Source organism: Zootoca vivipara, chromosome 6 (assembly GCF_965207765.1).
Source record: "Zootoca vivipara chromosome 6, rZooViv2.hap1.1, whole genome shotgun sequence".
Taxonomy (NCBI): Eukaryota; Metazoa; Chordata; class Lepidosauria; order Squamata; family Lacertidae; genus Zootoca; species Zootoca vivipara.
Window position 1 is genome coordinate 25197860 of NC_142589.1, and position 19456 is coordinate 25217315.

The window sequence follows — 19456 nt, forward strand, 5'->3', positions numbered from 1 at the left end:
GTCTAGATTGGCCTGTGTCCATCATGGAATATAATTAATGCTGAAGAATGGCAAAGTCTGTCTCAGCAAATGGTTCACACACTGCATGCCCTTTGTTGTCTTCCAAATGTTGACGCATCGTGGATGACTGATTATTAATATTTTTAATGCTCTTTCCCTCCTAGCATAACAAAAGTGCAACTTATTCTGCGGGAATGCAGAAAACATACTCTCTGATTTGTTTGGCTATGGAAGAAGATAAAATAGATAAGACCAAGAAGGTGGCTCCTAAACTTTCCTTTTTGAGTTGGGGAACGAAGAACAGAAAAAAAGCAGCCAGTACACTCTGCCTGCCTTCCGCTGTGCCTGGAAGCACCCCAACCAAGAAGAAACTTGTCTCGCCTTTCACACTCCTGAGTACGGACAGCTCCTTGTACTAGGACTTGAAAAGAGAGGCTTCTTCTTGCTGGAAAGGTTCCCTGAATGCATGTGCCATAAATCTGAAATGTGGCCCTTTTGTGAATCTGGAGTAAGCCCAGAGTTATGGCACTGCCAGCTCATATTTGGCCCCACCCTACATGGTTTTTAAGGATCCTGCGCTGCCATTGTTGGAGAAGCACAGCATTGTCATCAGGAGAGATTTGGGAGTCCTTTCGCTTGAAAAGAAAATGACGTATGTTGCTGCCAGACTACATGTGAGATTCCTGTCTGGGTTTCTGTCCTAGTTATTATTTGTGCTGCAAAACTATAGACAAAGTTGTTTATAGCATGCAGTATATGCTTCAAAGACTTATGAAGGATTTTTTAAAAAAATGTCATTGTATATAGCAGGGACAAGTTCATGACATGATACCGGTGATGAACAGCAATTTTAAACAAAGGCTGATTGAATGTACCCTTTAGACTGGCAGACAAAGGAAAATTGCTTGCAAAAATGCCAGGGTTAGGGGCAGCTCTCCTGTCGCTGTACATTGGAGCCATTGAAGTCCAGCAAAGATTACAGAGGAGACTGATGTGGTGGGAGCCTGTGGCCCTCCAGATAATCTCTGACCATAATCCCTAATCACTGGCCAAGCTGGTGGAAACAGCTGGAGGGCCTCCAAATACCAGGGGTGCAGCAGGTTCCCCCATCCCTTGTTTAAGTTAATATTAAGGATTAAAAATATCACACCCAGAAAGAGCCAAACATAATTTAAACTGCTTTTTTGAAGGTTTGCATGGTGTCAAGGCCTTGACAAAGAGCGACTGAATACTCCTCATCCCACTGATGAAGAACATCAAGTCACTTTGGTGCCCTTTGTGGCTTAAGGGAGCAGCTTTTTGTGGCTTCACCAGCAGTGCTGCATGAAATTCTCAAAGGCCCCAAGGAACCAACATTACTGACTCCACCCAGGCTTGGTGCCCTTGGCATTCCTGTGCCACAGTAGCCCCTGCTGTTGCCTTCCTTCCCTGGGCCACCATTTAAAACCACTGCTCCTGTCAGTTCAGGGCAGCTGCTGAGCTGCCATTTGCACTCTACAATGCCCCAAAGGTTCAGAGCATTGTGGGAAACAAAAATGGCAGCAGTCCAGTGCCAATGAGAGTGAGTGCACCAGCCACTTCTAGGGCTTGTCACTTTAGGAGGGGGACTCATCTGAGAACACTTTGTCAAAGGTCCCCTCAAACTTGGGAGATGGTCTCAGTTATGAACATAACTGAATAAAAGCCTGCTGGATCAGGCCAATGGCCCATCTGGTCCAGCATCCTGTTCTCACAGTTGCTTGTGGGAAACCAGCAAGCAGGATTCAAACACAAGAGGCTTCTCCCCTCCTGTGGTTTCTAGCAACTGGCAATCAGAAGCATTGCTGCCTCCAACTGTGGAGGGCAGAGCATATCTGTTGTGGCTAGCAACCATTGATAGCCCTCCCTTCCATGAAGTTACATGAATTTAAACCAGTGGTGGGGGACCTCTGGCCCTCCAGATGTGGTTGGAGTCCAACATTACAGCGCCACCACAGGATAGACCCACAGCAATGCATCTTCCATGGTGCTGCTATGTAATGTGCAGAGGGCAATGAGTATACCTTTCACCAAAAAGGTTTAGCAGTCCTAATATTTCAGAATTGCATGATATGCTGTACGTAGGTTCTTTAACTCTGTGAAGCCGAATAATAATAACTGTAAATATGGCAATTTGTGGTGGCTTTTTAAGACTATCTGGGTTATATATTGCTACAGATGTTAAAGATAGGGAGGGGCAATAAAAAAAATCGCTTTTGGCCTGAATCAAGCTCACACCATTGTAAAAATGTATAGTTCAGTTACAGCAGAGCTAGTGATCTTCCAGATTGTGTTGGAATCCAGCATCAGAACCAGTTAGTAGGCCGCAACATCTGGAAGGTCACAGCCCCTACCCCAAGCTGCAGCTTCCATAGTGCCACTGTATTTGGAGTAATATTCCAAAGTGCTTCCAGTGTAATTAACAGTGCCTTAAAGAGAAATGTAGGGATTCATCAGTGACTTAGGAACTCAGCCAGCTGGTAAATGTGATCTCTTCCCCACCCCGTAATTTTGTGTTTCATTGCTGCTATAACTTCTGTTCATTGTAAAGTTGCAGGTTGCTAACACGGTTGTGTTAGACTGAAATATTGTCTACAGGGTAGATCTTACAATGTTTGGTCAATACAGATTAAGTGGATGAAATCCTAACTCCATCTGAGCTCCTGCTTTGGGTTGTGCTGGAGTTGAGATTGCTTCTGCTGATTTGAAATTCAAGTGGAAAGTTTTTGGAAAGTCTGGACCACTAACTTTGTATTAACTCATGATTCTTCTTAGGCTTTTGTGTTAATACATGGTAGGGTGTAAATATATAAATTTTAAAAGATTTTATTTAAGAATGAGTCCTGCAGGTGAATTCTGCTGAGGAACAACCTATTTTTCATTTGAATATGAACAGTATGATACAGTTTCAATTCTGATTGACTGTTGACATTTGTTTAGAATGCAGATTTAAAACAACTTGCTTCATAATGATCCTTCTGTGAAAGGAAAAATCATAAATAGCAGCTGCTGCTATTGTTTTTTGTTGTTGTGCAATATCTGAATTAACACTGTGGAATCAATCTGTCCATTAATAAAATATGTGTAGCAAGTCATGCAGCGAATCTTCCGATTATGTCATTATATTACATATAGCAACACAGACAGTATAATACTTGCATTTCTACTTTTTTAATATATCATTTTGCTTTCTAAATTGTTGAAAAACTGTATGGTATATTTGGATATATTGTGTTAATTTTACAATGTTGCACAGTTGCTGTTCTTCAATCTAGCTCAATATCATCTTCCATGATTAATAGCACCTCTCTAGGGTCTCTGGCAGAGGTATTTCCCATCGCCTGTTGCCTGGTCCTTTTAAAGGGAGATGCCAGATTTGGCAGAGCATCTGCTTTGCAGGTATGGTTGGGTGAGACCCCTGCCTGAAACCCTGGAGAGCTGCTCCCACTTAGTGTAGATAATACCAAGCTAGATTGACTGCTCCTCTGACTCAGTTTAAAGCAGTTTCCCCTGTTCCTAACCTGGGACCTTAAGCATAAGGAATAGGTGCACAGCCACTGAGCTAAGACTCCCTCTTCTTTAAGCTGCAAGAGCCAATAAAGGATCAGGGTGAGGTGGTGGTGGAAATGTATGAAAACAGGGGAACATGCTTCCTCCAAGTCAAATTCCCTTCTTTCACCCACTCTCCTGTGTCCCCTCTTGCATAATAGGGAAATAGTTTTGTTCAAGCATTCTTGCTCCACTTCCCCCTTGCATATTTTCACTCCATATCAAGACAGGGACACAGAAGCAAAAGAAATGTCACACAGCCCTCCTGGCTATTATTATTATTTTGCCTAGTGCTACAATTCATTCTCAGATCTGCTGCTTCTCCAAAGCCTTTCCAAGATCACTAGGATGTGTTAAGAGTTACAGGTTAGCCTTATGTGTCCAGATCCTTACTTAAATAAATAATACTTTGGGTTTAAAATCTTCATAACCCCACTATGTGAAAAAGGAGCAGCATAGCTGTTTCACAAATTGTGATAAAGATTTTGATAGATTAGGAAGTAAGACTTTAACTTCATTAGCAGGAACAGCCCTTGCACTTAATTACTCATGTTCTTGGTTTCCTTAATCTAATGGAACAGGCCAACCATTTAAAATAATTAACTGGACATATAGACTGGAGAACAATAAATGAAGGCATCTAAGTAGACAGAAAGCAGAAAAATATACAAGTGGGAAAAGAAACACCAGAAAGAAGGCATATACTTCAGACAATCAAATAACACCAACACAGCCACCACTTTTCCTGCTTTTGCAAGAAGTCCTAACTACCGTACCAATGGCAATCTAATCATTATATTTGAGGCTCCAGTAACTCATATCTGTAGAATATGGGAATCTGCATCCCCATAAAATTGCATTGCTATGGAAATACAGCCTCTTTGTATTTGAACTACAGTAATGTTTCGCAACAACTGTGATTAAATTATTTTCATCCTACAACCTCCACTGTTTGAGAGATTAGTATGCGCACCCACACTTCAGTGAGGAGTTCACAGGGAGGCCCCAGGAGGGCTCCTAAATTGCCCCAGAAGCACCGCAGCAAAAAAGTTGCAGCTCAGTAATAGCACACATGAGATCTGCGTTCAGAAGTTATCCGGTTTGATCCTGGCTTCTCTTCGCAAGCAATGGGGAGCCTGCAGCATTCAAGATGTTGCTGGCCCACAACTCAACTCCTCTCTTAACTACTGGCCACAATGGAAGGCCCAATCCATGTCCTAATAGGACTTGAAAAGAGTCGCAGACTGAAGCCATGGGCTGAGCTGCTGCCGGTCAGTTGCTTAAATGGAGGCAGCAAAGAGAACCCCTTGCTTTGCAGCTCAGATTAAACTAACCAAAGCCACAACACCCCAATGATTAATTACAATGCTAGATGTATGTGTGGTTTGTTGTTGTTTTTATATAAAAAATAAACATTCTAGAAGGCAGGCATTCAGAAATACTTTTTAAAAAATCTCCAGGGTTGCAGAGATACATGCAATGTACGTTTACAAAATAGATACTTGCATTCCAAATGTTATTCTGCCAACATCGAAAGCAATCAAAGCCCTGTGGCACCTAGAAAACTGACGTATTTGTCACTGAGTGTTTGTAGGGCAAGGTCTAGTTCATCCATGATTCAACATGTAACACATACTGTATCAATCAAGTTTGCTGGGAAAGTATCTGATCATTGATCTATGTCCTAAATCCCTAAGGCTTTAGTCATAGACAAAACTTTTTTCTCTTTAATGACCACAGCTGAACTTCCTGGAGAAGTCTGTGTGCCTGAGGGCACCTTTGTTATCTTTCAGTGCAAGACAAGACTGCCTTAATGATTTTGCCCTTCTGATGACTCATGAGAAGACCTGATGGCAAGAAACTTGAATGTCCTTCCTGCTTCTGCATGTCTCAGCACTTTGGATTGCAAAAGGTTGCTTTTGAACCCCCAGAGAACTTCCTAGCACTGATGTTTGAATGATAACCCCAAGAGCCCACCTGTAGTGCTCTGCTACACCTAACAGAAGGCTTGGTTTAGAAGGTGCTAGTGCAACATTAAAACAGTGAAGTTGGAGCAGCTGCTTCACCATGGAAAGCAGGCATAGGGAATCTCAGGCCTCTCTGGCTCTCAGCATTCTGCCCCCACATCTACACCTCTCCCCAACCCTCCTCCTCCCCTTACCTGGATTGCTTTTGCCTGGCTAGAACATGGACTTCAACTGCGATAATACCACTTGCTTGCCTGGATAGAAGATGTCAAGAGAGATCTGTGTGCACAGAACCCTCTGACTTCTATAGCTTAATGTACAAAGCCAAGTCATATCCATTGTTCCACTAACTTACCCCTGGGAAGGGCGACTGGTGCTATTGTCCTTGATAGCATACTGTAAGAGAAGCCACCAAGATTCAATAAAGGTATCCGCTCTGAAGACTCCTCAACCAAGTTTATTCTGTTGCATCCGTTTCTCTAAAATATCATACTTTTAAACTTCAAACATGAAATGCAGGCTGTATTTCCAATAGTTGCAGCTGCTCTGAGAATAGGTTGCAGAGCAGATTTAAGGGGAGGATGGAATGATGTGAGACAATGCCAGAAATCTCTTGGAAAATTCTGGTCTGAATGGCTTCACATCTGGAAATAGGCACCATGTGTGGTAGAAGGTCCCAAACAAACAGCAATCCCACTAAAAGGTTCTGGATTTGGAAGCGTCCCCATGTTCCCCAGTTTAAGAGGAGTCAAGGGCCACCTCAGGGCCACTTTCCGCAGATTCCCAGACCTAGCTGAGATGGACCTCTATGGGTCTTTGTCCCACATGGCCTTTGAGGACCCTTCAAGGATTGTTTTCCCCAAGTCCACTTCCCACATTTCTTTCAATACAGCAGTAGAATCACAGATCAACAACCACAAAAATCCCTATAGTTCATAGAAATTATTTCCTTCAGATTAAATCAATGAAATTTAGAACAGATCACCTGTGGTTCTTGTGCCTAGAACTTGCAAAACATTTAGTGATTATTTTATTTTTATTCATAAAAGCCATACACCATATTTTAAAGAATTACATAAGGGTCTTCGTCCAAATATCAATTGGGGGGGCATTGGGGGGAGTGTAATAGGAGGAGAGAGAATGAACAAGTACAGTCACATGTATTGAGACTTGGTTTTAGATGAGGTGGAACTAAAGGTGTAAGTGAAAATAGCAAAAAAAAAGTAAGCCATTTTAGTGAAATTTTCAAGTTAACCAAAAGACCCTCAAAAGTGATGAAAAGCAATACTGAACTGAATCAGTTAACTTGTTAGAGGAGACAGACTGTGTCGGCAGCCTATAGACTAAGAGTTTGTCCAATTTGTGTCCCTGTGATGAAGACATGGGAGCACCCAACCCCAAAGTATCTGCTCCAGAGGGTTGGGGGACCTCCTGGAGCAGATCTGGAGGCCACACAGGAAGAATAACTGAAAACTGCATCCTTCCCCCATTCAGCTACTAGATGCCTTCCATCAACAAAGGACCTCTAATTGGAAAACACAATTAATTAACAAAACAACTTTTTTTTTTGCTTGTCTAGAATTGAGTGCTTGTAATGGCAAATACTGTGCAAGGGACAGGAACCAAATTAGTGGACTCATCCATAGCCAAAATGCAGGAACATCCACAGGGGATGTCTTTAAAATGGAACTGCAGGCAGTAAAAAAAGTCAAGAGAGATGCATAACTTTCCATTTGTCCTCCCAGGCGTCCACTTCTCTGAAGAGAACCAAACAGCAGGCTGGGAGCCTTGCCCGGAAGGGCCTGGTTATAACCTTTGAGTTTCAGGAAAACATGACTCCACCGAAAGGCACGCCACCGGCAGGTGAGGAAGTCTGAGTCAGGCACCCTTTTAAACTCTGACACTCCTACGTGTTTCAGGTTGGCAGCATCCCAGGTGCCTGGCAGAAAAGTGATCTTCAGGTTGCACCAAAACAGCCGGCTTGCAAACATGTCACCTGAAACAAGATGAGGTACGCGAAAGCAACCTGGCAGCTGGTCAGGGCAGGTGAGGATGAAAGCTGATGCAACAGCAATAAATAAGGCTTCACAGACTTGCGATCAACTGGGGGGGGGGCCGTTTCATAGCACCACTTGCGAGAATATATTTCCCCAGGCAATTGTGACAGCAGGAGCCTTGATCTGATGAGTCATCTGAGGCAACCACAGCAATGGTTCTTCTTAAGTCGCTTGTCCCTATTGCAGAAAACGGCAGCTCGACTGCTGGCTTCATGTTTGCAAAAGTCAGGCCAGGCAGTACTTCACTCTCCAGAGGCTTGGACCCCGTCAGTGGTTTCCCCCCAGTCATTACAAAATAAACAAAACCGAAGCTTCTTGCAAAAAGGGTGCGTGAATGGCAGCCAAAAATAATTGAGAACTCACTTAAGCATTTGTGAGCAGAGCGCTTCTCCGTCTAACCCTAACCCCAACGTTCAGGGCATTTCATCCTATACTAGGAGAGTTTTATTTTAAGTGAGTGCTTTGATTTGTCCAAGGAAAAGTAGCCAAGATCCAAATAGCTGCTCCAGGTGGAATTTTTGTAATCTCATTTGCTCTTTTGACCTGCAAACTGCTTTTGTGAACCCCCCACAATTCCAGGGGAAGCTTGTTATGGGAAATGGAAGTTGATATTTGAAAAATGATATAAAGCCTCCTTAGGCACGTGGGACCAGCTGCAGTTCTTAGAATCCTGGCCGTGCTACTTATGTGTTACAGATACAAGGCTTACATCAGGTAACTTCAGACAAAAGTTGACAACTGTCTGCCATGGCAGTAACAAGCAAGGCCACTATCCAAATCCAAAATGTGTTTGTGACGCTGTTCAGGACAGGCATGCAGGCTACATGGAGGTTTTTACTATGTTTATAACCCACCTTTGTCCTTTGAGCAAGGAGCTTGAGGTGGTGTACATGGTTCACTTCCACCTTCTCAACCAGGTGAGGTTACTTTGCCTGTGCAAAAAACGCATGGATTTGTTGGGCTAGAGCGTGTCCAACTACTTGCTCAAGCTCCTGGACGGATGCATTGCAAAGCTGGTGGAGGTTTTGAAACCGTTCCAGGAGAAGCAAAGCTTTTGTTTTCCCAACTCCCGGAATCTGCTGAACTGTTTGGAATACAGAAGCCTCTAAGAGCTGGGGACATTTCTTAGCCAAAAAGGGGTTGCTGGCTTGATCTTTAGTTTGCTCCTGCACCTGGAACAGACAACAAGGAGAGTCTGAGCACCCTCTAGTGGCTTTTAGTGTTAATCATTTCATTCTGTTACATGTTTCCCGCCTCTCCCTAGTACTGTAGTAGTGTTGATCCTGCCTTCTAGAAAAGGAGTTAACCCTTTTTCTGTATGCTCTGCTCCTCTGCTGACTGAGAAAATGAATAAAATTAAAAAGCAAAGATCACCAGCATTGTAAACACACTGTAGAGCCTCAATAGAAACAGATACACAATATTAAAGGTGGCATAAAATCATAGAATTGGAAGGGACTCCAAGGGTCATCTATTCCAACTCCTTGCAATGCAGGAATCTCAACTAGATCACACATAACAAATGACTATTGCTTAAAAACCTCTTCCACAATCTCTCGTGAGTCCGTTCCACTGTTGAATAACTCTTAATGTTGGAAAGGTATTCCTGATGTTTAATCAGAACCTCCTTTATTGTAACTTAAATTCATTGGTTCGGGTCCTAGCCTCTAGAGCCGGAGAAAACAAGCTTGCTCCATCCCTCCATGTGAAAGCCCTTTAAATATTTGTAGATCTTTACCAGACTAAACATATCCAATTCCCTCAACTGTTCCTCATAAGACTTGGTTTCCAGACCCTTTATTATTTTGGTTGCTTTCCTCCGCACACATTCCAGCTTGTCAATATGCTTCTCCAGTTGTGCCCAGAATTGGACACAGTACTCCAGGTGTGGCCTGACCAAGGCAGAAGAGAGTGGTACTATTACTTCCTTTGATCGGACACTATACACTGTTTGCTGCAGCATCACACTGTTGACTCATGTTAAGCTTGTGGTCTACTAAGACCTCAAGATCCTTTTCACATGTACTACTGGAAAGTCATGGATCCTCTGTCTTATGTTTGTACAGCTGGTTCTTCTTGTCTAAGTGCAGAAACTTACATTTGTCCCTACTGAAATTCATTATTACCAGCTTCTCTCCAAGGACTTTGTCAAAAGTCTTGACTGAAATTAAGATACACTAGGTCCACAGCATCCCCCCGACTCACCAAGCTCTATCAAAAGAAGAAATGAGATTCATCTGGCATGACTTGTTTTCGAGGAACCCATGTTGGTCTTAGTAATCACAGCATCCTTTTCTAAGTTCTCACAGTCTAATTGTTTAATTATCTGTTCCCTCTTCATTTCATTCCCCATTTGCTACCCATGTCCAACGTAATATGCCTGACATGTGCACAATTCCACTCATTTGGCAGTATAAACAGCTCCTGAAGGGACTTACCAGCTGGATAATAAGCTGTGCTGCCTCTTCTTGGCTTGCCACTGGAAGTAACGTCATCCCAAGTTCCAGGACAACAAATTTTTGCACTGCTGGAAAATACTGATTGCTTATTTGGGTTTTTTCAACTATAACAATTCCTTGGAGATTGCAAGCCTTAAACAGTAAAGAAGAATTAGATGGAACAAAGCTATTAGTGGTATCCAAAGTGACATGGAAATGTGCTTTGATCTGTATGTTCAGTTTCTAATCAAGCCTCTGCTTCTGTTCATGTTCCATCTTTGCTCAGCAGGGATGAGGGGGACCTGGCTGCTGACAAGCTTTTATTTATCATCCTAAAGGTTGAACTTATTTAAAAGACGATGGCTGCCACTTCTGTTCTAATTCAAGTTCTGCTCCTGAGCCTGATACACCCAACACCATCAATGACCACTGTGTCATACTCAGCATCTTGTTTCTTACAGTGGCTAACGCGCTATCTCAGGTTATGAAGAAATCAAAAAGATAAGGCATTTCCTGGTATGGAGATAATGTGAAAAGCTTCCCCTACTAATAATATGTGTATCAGGCAGTTTTTAAAAGGTGAGAATAAAATTAAAACAGAAAATGAAGATAGCAATCCCGGGGACGAACCCCAGGTTTTCTGAAACAAGACAGATAAAGATAAAACTACATGAAAGGGTTGTTTTCTAGCTATATTTAGCATCAGATATAGTACCATCAGTGTGCGAAGAGTAGAAGAGAGGTCTCTATCCTTGAACTGTGTTAAAATTGCCCTGACATTCTTGTTGATGGAAGTTCTATAAATGGGGAGTCAGGCGAACACCAGCTATTTCAGGCAGCACTTACGTTTCTAAAGCGAACAAGTCTCCTTTTGAAGCCATTTCCTGCAACCAGGTCTGCTTCAGAAATATAAAGGACACAGGATCTGTTTGAAAGATGGAAGTCTACGACTCCCAGGCCATCTTCTAGAATTAGTTTAACTTTTCCTTGAAATAAGAGATACAAGAAGATTTTAGTAACGGGATAACAGAGTATCCAATATGAATTCAGGTGAAACCTTGTTTACTTATTCGATATTAATATTTATTTATAAAAAGTTCCATTAATTTCAATAAAACTTACTCCCACTTATATTTAGTGCTATAGCCTCTCATGGCAAGTGCACTTCACAAAAGATCAAAACTGACTTTAAAAATCTGGCTTAAAACATTATATTCTAACTCCCTATCCAGAGCTTGTATTTTAATTACATTTTCACAAATGTTATGTTTTCTATTGATACATTTACCTTGTATCCCCTGAGCAACCAGAGAGCCTTTCCATTTTTCATGGCCAATCACATGCCCATAAGGGACACTAACGGCTCCTAGTCGAACAGGAGTGCCTTCATTTGCCATCACTGACCTCCTTCGTTTTGTAAACACCTGTCATAAAACACAACACACAGGAAAAATAAGGCAACAAGGAATTATTCACGAGATGCAGAAACATTGCATATCTGCACTGGGCTATTGGGTTAATAAACAAATCACCTGCCAGAGGTTTTTATTTCTTTCTGGTATATACTCCATTTGTAAAGCCCTGCATAGCACAATTTTGGACACAAAAAATAGGAATGTGTAAACCAAGGGTCACCAACCCAAGTGCCTACAATGGCATTTATTGGCACCACCAAGCAGAGGTTCCAGATGTTGTTTTCTTTTTAAAAAATAGTATCTAGCCCCCACCACCGGCGCCACAGAAAGTAAGTTACAAAGCAAATGTGCAGGTACCCCTCCAATTGATTTTGTGAGAGTAGGAAACCTGGCTGTTCCTGTCTGCTTATGAGAGAGGTCTGAGCTGCAATTAGTATCCATGTTATTTCTCAAGAGCTGCTGCTTTTAACCTCCCTTCAACACACTTTCTTATATTCTAGCCAGAAATTTGTCAGGTCGAGCAGTTTTTAAAATATGGAAATACAGCTATATGAAAAGCTTCACCATGACTGCGCTTTCTCCAAATTTGTATGATGCCATGGCCTCCCTCCTACATGGTGGCTGTGTTGTTAGGCCACATACCTCATAGCAGCTGTCCTGTGACTATTCTCCTCTCCCACTCCCTCCGAACCATGCTGCCATTTTTCAAAATGTGCACCCTACTTGTCCAGTAAAGGTCGGGACCAGTGCCGAATTTACATATGAGCTAATCAAGCTATAGCTTAGGATCCCACTCTCTTGGGGATCCCCAAAAAAATTAAAGGGAAAAAAACTAGATGTACAATGCCAAAATGTACGATGAAAAACAAATAAAATAAAACCTACATACAGCAACAGGGTTTTGTGTCGTGTAGGCTCCTATGGTGTAAATCAGGCATCCCCAAACTCGGCCATCCAGATTTTTGGGACTACAATTCCCATCATCCCTGACCACTGGTCCTGTTAGCTAGGGATGATGGGAGTTGTAGTCCCAAAACATCTGGAGGGTTAGTTTGGGGATGCCTGATGTAAATAATGGGCCCCGTCTGCCATTTGCATCTAAAGCCGTTTGCACTTAGGTATTATGTGCAAATGGCTTTAGGTACCTATTAGGTCCATAAATTACCATGTAGCATATATTCAACACAAAAAACAGCGACAATTTGTTCTTGACAAAGGACAGCTGGAAATATATAGGGTCCCATTACCTTCAGTAGCTTAGGGCCTCAAATCTAAATCCAGCCCTGGTTGGGAGACCCTTGCTTTAAGGCAGGAGAGAGATCACGCCACGCACAGGGCTGAAAATACAGGCGCCCACCCAGCAACAGCCACACGTTAGGAAGAAGGCAGGAAACTGCTGCATCAGGCCATACAGCCTGGCTTCCTTACGGTTGCAGTGGCCAACCAGATGCCTATGCGAAGCCAGAAAGCAGGGGAGCCTCAGCTGCTGCCGCCTCCCTGGGTGTGCTTGTCCGGCTTCTGCCTCCTTTCCTGGTGCCCTTCCTTCTCCCTCACTGGCACCTAGTGCTCCTTAGAGGTTGCTTTCTGCAAAGGCTACTACCATGCAATAAATGAGGGTGGGTGGGGTGAAGTTAAAGAACCTTCCCTTCTCCCTGCAAAACCCACCCAATCCCCGCCAGCTCCGCTTCCAGAGAGAGAAAGACAGACAAACGCGCCCCAACTTTGAGCAGAGCGCGCGTTCTGCGCCTGACGGACACCGGGCCAACCAGCCAATCGTAACTCAAAGCTCCGCCCTTTCCCCTCCCCGCCGATCAAAACACAAAACGAAAAGGTGCGCGCGAGCGAGCGACGAAAGGAGTGGGCGGTGCTTCTCTTTCAACGGCTGCCCGGTTGCTAAGGGGAAGGCGGTAGCAGTAAAGCGAGCGGCGATTGGTGGAAGTGGAAGGCCGTGGCCAATCGCTGCGCGGCTTGTTCCGGCGTGGTTGCGAGAGGGGAAGCGTCTCTGCTGCCCGGGCGGAATCGCTTCTTTCTCCCCGCTCCCAGGCGGGGCGGCGGCGGCGGGGGCGAAGACTCTCTCTCGCCGTCCTTTTCTGCGTACGCTGCTCAACCCTCTTCCGCACACATGGCGCTTCGCTTCAGGAGCGGCCGGAGGGGCCAGTTCGTGAGTATCAGGGCCGGGGTCGTGGTGGTGGTTCGGGGAAGGGAAACTACCCCCAGTGCCTCCTCCCCCCGTATCTTGTCAGGGGCGCCGGTTGTCATGGCGACCGAGAAACTCTTCCACTGCCACTCTCGGCGTCCCACTGGAAAACTTGCCAGAAGCGGGAGAGAAGAGGAAAGCCTTGCATACTTAGTCATGTCCCTGTTCTGCGTCTTCGGGACATGCCAGTAACCTAAAAATAAGTCTAGAAACAAGACATTTTGCTCTAGAAAAGGACATTCTCATGCGAATAGTGTAAATTTTTTAGGCATGAAGTTTCTTTACGTAGAGTCATGTATATTGAAGCCACCTCGTCCACCATTGCCTTCTGTGACTTGTGGTGGTGCTTCAGGGACTCAGGCAAAGTTACCCCCCAGTCTTTGCTGCTTCGGGCTCCGCTTAACTGGAGAGTCCCCCCGGAGGACTTCCTGCATGCAAAGCGATACTGCAAGTTGGATGGCTCCTTCCCCACACTGAGTGGACATCCGTGTCAAGCTGTGACTGTTGTTGCAGCATTTTCAGGACAATCATTCTGTTTAATCTTGTTCATCCAAGATCAATATACAACTGAACATTGCTGGTGTTAACTTTACCATGCCTGAAGAGCCATGCATATAAATATATGTGCTTCCTATGAATAGTGAACTGAAAAAAATTCAATGTTTTTATTTTAAAAATATTGTTACAGAATCGTAATATTTATTCATTCCTAGGGTTTAGGCCAGGGGGATTTCCCCAGATCTATAACAATATTAATAAGCAATCCAGCATAAGAAACTAGCAACACAGGGTGCAAAGTACACACCACAGATAACTGCTTTGTGGCGTTAATTGCAACTTTTTGAATATTTGACCAGTATTGCATCAGTTGCCAGGAATTGTGGGTTTATATCTGTTGCATGTTATCTGGGGGAAGCAAAATGGGCAAGACACATAATGTTCACAGTATATTATCAGGAGGACCATGGGAATTGTCCTGTTGTGGCACCACTGTAGTCCATGTTCTGATATCTTCCAGACTGCCTTAATACAATGTGCCCTGCATGGGGCTGCCGTTGAAAACAACTCAGAAACTTAAACTGTTCCAAATAGGAGTAGCCAAATTACTGGATGGGGTCCTGTTTAGAACTCGTATAACTCCTGTTTTAAAAGAGCTGCACTGGTTGCCAGGTTGCTTCCATCCCAGTTTAAGGTTATCACGCTAGTGTTTAAAAGCCCTAAACAACATAGCCCACAAATATCTGAAAGACCACTAAGGTACAGACCCTCTCAGGTGTTAAGAGGGGCTCATCTTGGTAGTTCCACCACCCCAGAGGTTCTCTTGGTAGTTCCATCACACTCAGAGGTTCAAGGTTGTGTGTAACTGGGGAGAGCGCATTATCTGTGTCAGCCCATAAGCTGTCAAATTTCCTCCCCACAGAGGTACGGTATGTCTGGCACCTTCATGGCACAACTTTCATGGTATACTAAAGACACAACTCTTTACCCAGATGTTTGACTTTTGAGATATAGCTTCCTAAGACACAACCTAGTAGTGACTGCAATTTGTTTTAAGTTGCTTTTAATACTGTATTTTATATTGCTTCTGGTGAAGGGTGGGTAATAAATATAATACAGTAGCAATAACTATGGTTTATTTTAACATGCAAGTGAGCCCTATTCTTGTGCATACTTACTCAGAAGTATTTGATGTAAGGCTGTATAATTTTGCAGTTTTATGGGAGCGGGCGCAGGGAACAGAATATGCTTCTGTAAATGGCCTTCAAAAATAGAAATGCCTATAGCTCACTGCCCTGCTAGTTAGAAGTGGCTGTCTCCTTTCAATAAATGAAAGCTTTAGTTGCTATCCTGAAAAACAAACAAACAAACATTTAAATCCAGCAGCTGTACTCAGCAGCATGGATTTCAGGTGGTTAAATATTTCATATGAAACATGTCAAGTGCTCTGTCTCTAAGGATCTAATGAACTCTCCAGCCAGCTTTGTTCACCCCAGAAGATTTCAGGCTTGTTTTCCTTTCATAGTAGTTTCCCAAGAGGAGTTTCAAACCAATTTGTAATATAGCATAGTGGTATTCTTTTTAAAAATGAAGTAAAATTATATATATAACTAGGTGCACCAAATCCTCTTTGGATTCTATGCACATACTTAAAAGTATAAAATTAATGAGACCTAATAGTGCAATTCTTTGCATATTTACTTAGCAGTTAAGTACCACTATTTTCAAAGGAACTTTCTTCCAAGTACTGTAAATACAGACAGGACTGCAACATTTGTTCCAAATACATGTATTTTGTACTTCATTGTTCAGTTGCCATGCTGCAATATTGAATGCTCCTGTTATTTAGTGCTATGTCCCTGGATCCAATACATACATTAGTTTGCATGTAATTGCTCTTCCCTTTTGTGTTGTTTCTAGTCATTGTGCATACTTAGTTTTGTGTTTCTCCATTGTGTTTGGTCAGTCATTGCCAACTAACTTTATTTTAAATTGTCTAGAAACATATAGCTCATGGCCTGATCCCTGCAGCTACCATAGCACCTAAAGCTGCCGTCCCCCGCACCCCTCCCCCTCGTAGTCCAAACCCTTCTCCAGAAAGGCCCAGGTAGGTCTTAATGTTTTTCATCTCTTGATTACCAGTCATTGCATAGAATATATATAGATATATATTTAAAATGCATGCCTCTCTCTTGCTTGCAGCTGTAACATAAATCTAATACATTCCAATAATATGTAGGGTTGCAGCTTTGAAGTCATTTAACCATTTGAACATGTTAATTATAAATTAATTTTAAATTGGCAATGATGCCTAAAAAATATGTTGAGTGACAAAAAAGCAACGATCAGAACAGTCCAATTAGCAGCACAAATATGACTCTTTTTTTTACTCTCCTTCCTTCTTTTGCAAGAACTAGTTGACGTATGCTTTACACTGGTGTGCTTGTACTGATCACAGTGGAAATGGTTGAAGACCATTCACTAATACTTTAATAAAGACTGCAGCATTGTTTTCTATTACCTTAGAAGGGGGCAGATTACAGTTGTGGGACTAAGTTAAAATTTCTTAATAACGTTGCAGCTCTATATAAAATTACATTTGAATCAGTGTTTGCAAGAGATCACTTACAAAGATTATTACTGTTTATCTGACAAATAATAGTAATGAAATGTTTGTTTTTTAAATTAATTTAGCCCAGAAAAATGGAGTGATGTAAAATACAATCCCTTAAAAACATTATTAACCTTTTATTTTGACTTTTAAAAGAATCACTGTTTCTTCATTTTGCTTTCTGGTTATTTTTTAATCTCACTTTTCTTCCTCCCTTTTTTACCTTTTCAAAATCACGCTCACAACAAAGCAGCATCTTCTGGCAAATTTATACAATCAGGGCTGAAAGTAAGTCCTGTTGAGTTCAGTAAGACTTATTTCTGAGTAGGCATGTAGGAGAATCAAGTGTTGGTGGAGCTTTCCTTGGACTGTAGTCCTTCAGACACAGGTTTCATGCTTGAATGTTCTTCAACATAAAAAAGCAATCCTTTCCTTCACAAAGAAAATTGTGAGCCAGTATTCAGATACACAGCATCCTGCCTGCAGGGTGAAGTGGTGCAGTCCAGAAAAGGCTTAAGAGGTTCATTCTGTTCACATTTTGTTCTTCAAGGTAAGGAAAGAAAGAAAGAAAGAAAGGTGAGGAGATGGCCTGATCCTGTGATTTAGCGCCCCACAGATGCACAAGCATAGCTTCCTGAAAAAACTAGCCAGTGTGTGCAAGGCTCCTTTCTTCCCATAGTTGATAAGAAGGAGGCACGTGATATTACCTTGAAGACTTAATTCGGTCCACAACTGATTGCAAAATAGGGCTTTACATTTTAAGCTCCTAATGATTCAAGGTATGTTACCAATAATGGAAAGGAAAGGTGGCAGTTTGCCCACCATCTTTGTTTTGCAGTTTCTGTTGCTTATACTGTATGCAATAACATTTAGGTTATTCCTGTCACAAATGAGATGAAATGTTCTAAGCCATTGTAAACACTTCAGTATTTATTTATTTTTATTTTCCAGATCCGCTCTGGCCGCAGCTATTCTTGTGACAACCCTTACTGGACGGACCATTGCCATCCCTCAGCCACGTCATCGATCTCTTTCTGAGAGTGATGCCAGTTACTTGCAAGATCAAGAAAATAATATTGAGCCATATGCCACTGTCACCGAGCTGCGAATGCGGTAGGATATAATGCATGTATTGATGAGAACTGTTGGAAAAGTTGTAATGGAACCTTTATTTCCTCTGGTTAAAGAGTCCAAGATTTTATACCCCACTTCCGACATAATAAGAACCATGAATGTGCCTGTCTGTGTGAGTGTTGGATTCTCACCCTCTCCTCTATCTCTCTTGCTTTCCGAGGAAGAAAATAGAAAGCATCTATTTTCCATTTGTGATTTGTTTAAGCTATGGTTTGAGAACAAGCTAGGATCTGAAACCATAGTTTAAACAAATGACAGTTTGTTTACAGTTGGGACACCTTATGGAATTGTGGGTAATTTAAAATCCAAATCAGATGCTTTTGATCTTCAGGACATGAGAAGAAGGGTATGGAAATCACACATACCCAAGACTCATTAAATCATAGAATTAAAGAGTAGGAAGGGACCCCAAGGTTTTGGAGACTTGAGAGGGTATGTGACTCATATCCATTAATGCATTTTCTGCCAGCAGTCACAACTGGAAGAGCAATGGTGATGACAGAAGCACTGGGCAGTCTTTGGAAGTATCAGGCAGTTGTTGTGAGGATCAGGACATGGATACATATCCTTCAGACACAGAAAAGGAACCAGATCCAAACCATCAGGTTATTGATAAAAAAGTAAACATTATCAGCGAGGCTTGCTATGCTGTTCCACACAAAATTAAACAGGTAAGCATTGGAGTGTCTGCTTCTGCCAGCTCTCAGAATACAGTTGTAAAAATCATAAATTATTTTAATCACATTTGCAAATGTTATATTGTTATCAGTTCCTTTATTGTTACATGTATCATTGACAGTGATGCCATTTTCCTTCACACTGTATGTGTTTCCTGATCCCAGCTTTTTATCTTAAAGCTAGACAGTTTCAAATTTTTGGTACCAACTTGTTAGTAATTAAAAATGGTATTGTGGCTGAGGCAGCCCTTTGTATGGATGCCTGGAGCTATTCCTTCATCAAATAGTTCCCAAATGATCTTGGGAGGACATGTGTAATGTAGCAGCAGAATTTATGAGCAGGCTGTGCATCATACTTGGTATCCAAACTTCAGGGAGCTGTTCACTTTGCAGCCAGACCAGCTGAAATATCTGCTCAGCACTCACTGTTTTACTTGGTTGTAAAAGCTATTTTTGAAACTAGTCTGGCAAGACCATTTCTACAAAATAATGAAAGTCTCTGCCTCAGATTCCCATTGATTTTCCCCCTTTGTGGTGTCAATTTGTATTGCTTGCATCTGAGGGAGCAAACCGCTTAATTGTCTATCGTTACAGCAAGTTAGAGTGTTGTACCAAATGAAATTAAAAATTTAATGGATGGAAAAGCATTGGAGGGGAAAGAAAGGGGGGGGGTTTCAAGAAAACAGTGTTTGTGTAAGGAGGCAGAAAATGTCCTTAGGTGAGGCAGAGAAAAGCAGAAAGGCCAACAGTTTTGAAATCTTTCACTGCACATTAGTTCCACAGCAATAAATAAGAAGACTTTGAGATAAAGTTCAGGAGTGCAGACTAAAGGATGAGTGACATGTTCAGAAAAATATTGTGACTCAACCCTTCTGACTCTCTCCCACTTCAAAGT

General features: G+C 42.3%; 3 protein-coding genes across 8 annotated transcripts in view; 2 read left to right on the forward strand and 1 right to left on the reverse strand.

The window, feature by feature from the left end:
* RHPN2 (rhophilin Rho GTPase binding protein 2) overlaps positions 1-3113 on the forward strand; it is a 44504-nt gene extending 41391 nt beyond the window's left edge. The window contains exon 15 of the mRNA XM_035117952.3: positions 165-3113. Within this exon, the coding sequence (XP_034973843.1) occupies positions 165-419 (255 nt within the window). The 3' untranslated portion in view covers positions 420-3113. The remainder of the gene's footprint in view (positions 1-164) is intronic.
* Positions 3114-7084: 3971 nt separating this feature from the next.
* On the reverse strand, positions 7085-12702 carry FAAP24 (FA core complex associated protein 24). The gene is made up of 5 exons (XM_035121007.3): positions 12692-12702; positions 11318-11453; positions 10876-11015; positions 10030-10182; positions 7085-8763 (listed from the first exon to the last, which is right to left on the reverse strand). Exons 2-5 carry the CDS (start codon positions 11424-11426, stop codon positions 8515-8517), a joined length of 651 nt encoding a protein of 216 aa, XP_034976898.2. The 5' UTR covers positions 11427-11453; positions 12692-12702; the 3' UTR covers positions 7085-8514.
* A 728-nt stretch (positions 12703-13430) lies between these two features.
* Positions 13431-19456, forward strand: part of CEP89 (centrosomal protein 89) — a 57236-nt gene continuing 51210 nt past the window's right edge. For 4 of the 6 annotated variants that reach the window (XM_060276101.2, XM_088671812.1, XM_088671813.1 and 1 more), the window contains exons 1-4: positions 13431-13605; positions 16140-16246; positions 17702-17863; positions 18354-18555. In XM_060276101.2, the coding sequence (XP_060132084.1) occupies positions 13567-13605; positions 16140-16246; positions 17702-17863; positions 18354-18555 (510 nt within the window). In that variant the 5' untranslated portion in view covers positions 13431-13566. The remainder of the gene's footprint in view (positions 13606-16139; positions 16247-17701; positions 17864-18353; positions 18556-19456) is intronic. The other 2 variants (XM_060276102.2, XM_088671815.1) reach the window with 1 other exon arrangement.